General features: G+C 44.2%; 1 protein-coding gene across 2 annotated transcripts; it reads right to left on the reverse strand.

The window, feature by feature from the left end:
- Window positions 1-376: 376 nt before the first annotated feature.
- ttpal (tocopherol (alpha) transfer protein-like) lies at window positions 377-6,372 on the reverse strand. Of its 2 annotated transcripts, none has more exons than XM_061074702.1 (6): window positions 6,217-6,372; window positions 4,977-5,203; window positions 3,754-3,997; window positions 3,410-3,603; window positions 2,706-2,816; window positions 377-1,813 (listed from the first exon to the last, which is right to left on the reverse strand). In XM_061074702.1, exons 2-6 carry the CDS (start codon window positions 5,184-5,186, stop codon window positions 1,535-1,537), a joined length of 1,038 nt encoding a protein of 345 aa, XP_060930685.1. In that variant the 5' UTR covers window positions 5,187-5,203; window positions 6,217-6,372; the 3' UTR covers window positions 377-1,534. The 2 variants fall into 2 exon arrangements, with proteins under 2 accessions (XP_060930685.1, XP_060930686.1); XM_061074703.1 differs by having other exon boundaries at window positions 4,977-5,206.
- Window positions 6,373-6,516: the final 144 nt, after the last annotated feature.

The raw sequence follows: 6,516 nt of genomic DNA on the forward strand, positions 1-6,516 counted from the left end.
AAAATCGGAATACTTCTTTTCGGGACCCATGAGCCCAGTTTCCCTCGGACTCTTCTGCTGTCAACACAAGCTTCCACAGTCCCAACGAGACACAAACGGCCTTTTCTCCAGTTGTGGTTCACTTTATTATCTACGCTACACACGATAAATATCCGGGCAACACAATGCAGCGTATTGTGACACACACATGCTCGAAATAAAATTATAAAAAAAAAGAATGAACAACATTATTCAAAGTTGGCTTCGGGCGACGGCACGGAAACAGATCATTGCACATGTCTGTACATGGCCCGATGTGAGATTTGGCAAAGCAGACGTCTATAGAGTGGGGACAGAATGTTCTGTTCCCCCCATGTGCCCCCCCCCCACCCCCACCCCACCGAGTTAAGACTGTGTGATGACACACAGGTCACAAAAAGGTTAAAACAAGAAAAACATAAGGCAGATTATCTGGAATTTTAAAAAAAGAAACATTAATCCTCTTAGGAGATTCAAGCTGGAGACAACTGAAGCACCAGCGACACAAAGGCATGAAAACACCGTGTATGAACAAGATATTGAACTAAAACATTCACGAGTTAATCTATGACGTTCTTCTTCCTCTCGGCCACAGCAGCATCTTTTTTACACCCTCAGGTGAATCAAGCTCCCGATGGGAAACATGAATATTGCTTTGGTGAAACAAAATGATGAGAGAATCTACTTATTAACAGAAGTTTGAGAAGAAGAAACCAAACAAACGTGAGAGATGTGAGTTGTGAGCAGCTGTTTTTAGAATCGCTCCGCAGTGGAAAACGTTAACAGATGGGTTCATATTTTTCCACGACTGCTCTCAAACAGTGCTCTTGCCCATGTGTACATTAAAACAGATTTACTTTGTTTTTTTGCTCACTGTATTAAGACCTTCTGTTCACTGAACCACTTCAAGTCTGTGCTCCCAGGGAAAGAGACGAGGGACAGAATCCACGTTCCACAGAAGATGATGTTTTAACGTGAAACTTCTGTGGTCTCAGTCAAATTTGACTTTTTTTATTACTCAATCCCGTCTTTGTTTCTCCTGATATTCTCTCTGTAAACACAATAACTTATTCTGACTGAGATTTCTGAGGCCTGAAGTGTTTTTTATCCCCGTCTCTTCCATTGGAAACACATTAAAGACATTTTTAATGGCCAGCATGGATTGGAGGAACGTTTACATAAAGTCTTTCAACACACATATAGAACCCTGACTACTGCAGAAAATAATATGAATCCCTCCTTCACTGTAAATACTGTAAATGAATCCACAGAGGCCAATGAAACGTCTCTAAATGCATCAGCTCGTGTCAGAGCCTCTTGCCGGAGTCTGCAGCCGCCTCGGAGACATGAGTGATCATTGGGCTACATGTACATTAAGAGAATCTTCCTAGAGTAGTGCTGCTTTGTTAGTAAAATAAATCATGTGGAACGTCGGGGAAATTGCCGCGTCGATACGTTTCAGATGAAACATAAACTGTCCTCTCAGCGCCGGGGGTCCACACGGTGACCCGGTGCATCAGTAGCAGTAGTAGAGTTGCGAGCGCAGCCCCCTGAAGGTGTCGTCGTCCTGCCCTCTGCTCTGCTCGCCCTCGAACAACATGGAGTCAGGGAGCACCACGCCCTCTAGTGGATCCGGCTGGCAGAACTCCACGATGAACTCCTCCTCACAGTCCAGCAGCAGCCGGGACCAGGAGTGCAGGTCCAGCTGGCCCGCGGTGCCGCCGTACTCCTCCGGCAGCACCGAGCGCGGGATGTTCCGGTGAAGGGAGCGCAGGTCCGAGCCGTGGAGGGTGTACTGTCGGGGGGGAGACGGCAGGGACACCAGGTTCATTAACTTAAGAGGCTTTAATCAGAAAAGCGGAATGGAAAATCAGCTGAGTAGTTTTCTGCTGACATATAAAAAGACAATAAACAAAATTCGAGAGAATTAACAGCTCCTCAGTTCCTTTAAGATCTTTGTTTTGGTTTTAAAACCCCCACATTTACTTTTGGTGCCCTCTCTATACATCTGTCCAGCACCAGTCAGCTGCCTTCAGACACTGAATTACCCAGAGGGGCCGAATCTGAGAATACAAACGTCTGAGTCAGTTGCTGCGGACATTTCTTTAAGAGTTTCTCCTGCCTGATCCCCCCTCGAGCAAAAACTCTGGATGTGTTCCGAATGAGCCCATGTGAGAACGCAGCAGGAGATATTCCAGAGGATTCATGATATTTCCAACACCAATAAGAGGAGCCACACATGTAGAAGACACAGATAACGACGTCAACTTGGAAAGACGAGATTCAGGAGATTTTGGAGACAAGGGCGTAAATTAAAGAGTTTGATCTCCGCTGCAGAATTCATGTGTTACGTGCTGCCTCTCCCCTCGGCCCCTCCAGAGGTTTCTGTGAATGATTCTGAGCTGAGAATCTCCTGCTGTGTTATTCATGTCAGAAAGATAAACTCTGGAGGAAGTCCAGACTCCATCGTGCAGACATTCTCCAGAGTTCATGTCTGAAAATGGTTTCAACGACTGCGAATGTGGCTCCGTATCTGTTGATTGTGTAAACACGCAACTGTATGGTAATGATTTCCACTTCAACTTGAAAGGTAATGATCACAATTATTTTGGAACACAAGCTGCAGACAAAAGTAAACCCAACAAATCAAAAAAGGCCTTTGTATGAAACCAGAGGCTGATAGTTACCCTCTCGGCCATCTTCTCCTTCAGAAACGGTTTAATTATCGCAAAGATGCCTTTGAAGATCCTGGGCTCGTTAATGATGTTCACGGCCTTGATTCTGATTGGAAATCCGTCCTGTGAATCAGAAGAGAAGCAGCTTCACATCTGCTCCCGTCAAACGTCTCATGTGTGATTTGTGTGCTTGTGTAAATATTAAACTCTGCAGTCAGTCAACAGGAAGAGCTCCAGAGCCTCAGGTGTCAGATTTACTGAGGTCGCAACAAAATAAAACAACATTTTGAGACACTGCTGCAACCATGTATCTGATGAAAATACTATTTCATATTCATTTTATTGAAACAGATGTTATATTTCTGTCAGAAAAACAAAGAAGACATAACCTATCATCCAGTGGTGGAAAGTAATGTAGTAGAAAAGTAGAAATACTTCGTTACTGTACTTAAGTAGATTTTTCACACGGAGCACTTTGCATTTTTAATTTTGGTACTTGTACTTTTACTTTTGATACTTAAGTACATGTCAACACCAGATACTTTTGATACTTAAGTACTTTTAATATGAGCTACTTTAAGACTTTTACTCAAGTCATTTTCTGACGGGTGACTTTTACTTTTACCGAAGTCACTTTCAGGTAAGATATCTGTACTTTTACTCAAGTATGGCTTTCAAGTACTTTGTACACCACTGCTTACATCATGAGTTCTTACCTGGAGGACGCTCACAACCTTTTTGGCGAGGAACGGGCCCGGGTTGGACGCCTGTGACATGCCCACGCCGGTGTAGTCGGCCAAGATGACGATACCGTTCACCTGCGTCTCCTCGGGCTGGATGAGCTTCTCCAGCGTCAGATAAATGGCCCTCACGTTGTCCACAAATGGATAATCGTTGGGTTTCCATTTTCCTGCAAAAAGACGACTGAGCTGAGTAAAGCACAAACTGGAAGTGGCACAGAGAGTGTAACGTGTAATGTGACAGCTACAGGAAAAATAGTAATTATAGATGGTGAAGTTGATGTTAAACTGCTGAGTTCACAGATGTAGATGCAGCAGACCTGGACGCAGACAGAGGATGTATCGTCCGTTGGGCTCGGGCTGGGGCAGGACCGTCAGGAAGCCCAGGTCCAGGACGTGCTTCACCGTGGACGGCTTCAGATCCTGGAACACCTCCGGCCACGCCCTGCGACCGGCGTGGTAGTTCAGCAGCAGCTGCAGCGCTCGGTCGTAGTCGAACTTCCTGGCCCGCAGGAAGCGGAGGAGGAAGGAGTCGTCCAGCCTGGTCCGGAGGTTTGGTTGTTCCTGCAGAGTCAGGGCGAGAAACAAGCACTCATTGAATATGTTTATAATTATAACTGTTATCATTATCGGTATCAGGAAAGGAAAAATAGTATTGGAACATCTGTGGGGTTCAGAAGTTGTGCAAGTGAACATAGGCCACTGGACTTATTTCACATCTCATCTGAAACGCATCTTCATGTTCAAACTGGTGGGAGGTAACAGGTGTTCAACCTCTGTGGGGTTGTACTTGTGTTGTTAAACAGGCAGATCGGTGAAACCCCCCCCCCCCCAGAGGGTCGTTGGCGTCCCCTGAGTCAAGAGGCTGTTGATAACTGTGGGTTGTAGACCCACTCTGCTGTTGTGAGCTATGAGGGTCACAAGAGTTGGGCTGTGGTTGGGCATTAAGCAAAACTAACACAACAATATATGTGGTTTAAAGTTGTATTGTTTTTGTGATGTGTATTCTGTGTAAGCAAACTGTGAGCCACTTTACCGAGTCAAATTCCCTGTTTGTGCAAACTTACTTGGCCAATAAACCTGATTCTGATTGCCTTAAAACCACCTGATGGGTTTTCCAGATTGACTAAAATGGTTTGAAAGAGCTTTACACTCTTTCAAACCATTTGTCTTTTCTCTGTTGTGCCATTCGTTTGTGTTTTGGTTGCTTTGTTTACACCAATGTGCACATGTAGGTCTGAGCCTTTTATCTGAGAGGTGAAACGTCCAGTTCCACTTGTACACGTGTAGAACTGCTGAAGATACAAAGACCTGGATGACAAAGTACTCGAGTACTACAGTACTCGAGTAAATGTACTAAGTTACTGTTCATCACTGGCAACCAGGGCCAACTTTCATTACTTGACAGACTTTGGGGACTCGGACGTTTTCCATCAGGCTGTCCTGTCCTCTGTGAAATGTTACTTTTATCTAAAGCTGCAGTTATTCCGGAATCAGAAATGAGACAGTTTATGTTCTTATGAATAAAAGTAGGAAGCAGAACCTTCAGTATCATGTCTCTCAGAGCCTGCACATCCCGGAGACGCCACTCTGGTTTCTCCTGCAGCTCCTCCCGCGCCTTGGCCACCAGTTCCGGGGTCAGGCTGCAGGAGTAGATGGGCGGGGGGGGTCCAGGGAACCAGCTGTGTCCTGCAGCTGCGGGGGGGTCCACTGGAGGAGACATGAGGTCGATGGACTCATGCTGGTCAGCCATGGACTGACTGGGAGAAGCTGCTTGGAAAGCAACACACAGAAAAGACACTGAAGTGTAAATATATAAAACCTTTCAAGAGATCCAATGATTATTTACATATTTAAAGGAGAAGGACAGATTAAAGGAGACAGACCAAGTGGTGAACAGAAGTGAGAGAGATTTTTTGTTATTGGACAGTTTGCATTTTAAATCTGTCCATTTGTTTTCAAAGTGATTTATAGAAAGTCCGATTTTAGACTAAGAATCTTCATCTACCTTTGTATAAAGCGTAAATGTCGTAGCTAGTATTGTATTAAATACTGTGGAGTTAAATCTTGAGGAAGAACAATATATATTTATTGGTTTCATCTAGGTCTTTGTCCAGGTACAAATGGAGAATTAAGATTAAAAATTCTTGTACCAGCTTGCTCCAAAATAAAAGATAAAACAATATTATGTATTATATCTAAAAAACACAAGTATAAAGTTAATTATAAGTGAAGTAAAAACATGATTAGTAAAACAGAATAATGCAGAACCAGAGCCTAATAGAAATGAGATGAGAATTAGAAATGTTCGACTGTTTAATGAATTTAATATATGTTCATTTCCTCTCTCATATTTATATATGACCTGTATTGAAGGTGCTGTATTGTATTATGTTTTATTCTATAGTTGTAGTTTTCATATAAGACAGAAGTGGTTTCTACCACACAAGGTTTTGAAATGTCATGTATGTATTCTGTAAAACTGTCTCAACTCAACCCAACACCACAGAGGTAGAAGTACTCTGTCTCCATAAGTACATGTAATAACACCATACTAACGTTAGTATTTATAGATATTAATATGTGGATGAATAAAGGAAACAGAGCAGATCCAGAGTCAGAGAAGTTAGACGTTGACAGTGAGTCACAGTCAACACGCACACACACACACACACACACACACACACACACACACACACACACACACACACACACACACACACACACACACACACACACACACACACACACACACACACACACACACACACACACACACACACCTGACGTGAAGCTTCTCAGGACGAAGACACACGTGTTGTGTTAGTTTCCATTGATGAGCGACGGGAAAGCGACAGAAGGATGGAACAGCCGCAGGATCTTGGAACAGCCGCAGGATTCAGGACGCAGCGTTAAAAACAACAAGCTTCCAGGGGAATCCTGCTTCCGGGTTCTGACACGGAGCTCTCTCATTGGGTCCGTCTGGATCATGTGACGCTGTGACGCACACGCTGTGCTTCCGCTGTTTTGGCGACCGTGCTGCCTTCAGGGCGGCTGGGAGATTTCCCGACACGACATGTCGC

The sequence above is a fragment of the Limanda limanda genome, chromosome 7 (assembly GCF_963576545.1).
Source record: "Limanda limanda chromosome 7, fLimLim1.1, whole genome shotgun sequence".
NCBI classification, from domain to species: Eukaryota; Metazoa; Chordata; class Actinopteri; order Pleuronectiformes; family Pleuronectidae; genus Limanda; species Limanda limanda.

Bases quoted from the DNA above. Each gene is read 5' to 3' on its own strand.
- ttpal (XM_061074702.1), bottom strand. From the start codon at position 5,186: ATGGCTGACCAGCATGAGTCCATCGACCTCATGTCTCCTCCAGTGGAC. The intron at 3,998-4,976 runs GTTCTGCTTCCT...CTGACTCTGCAG, and splicing joins TGAGAGACATGATACTGAAG to GAACAACCAAACCTCCGGAC. The intron at 3,604-3,753 runs GTCTGCTGCATC...GTCTTTTTGCAG, and splicing joins CATCCTCTGTCTGCGTCCAG to GAAAATGGAAACCCAACGAT.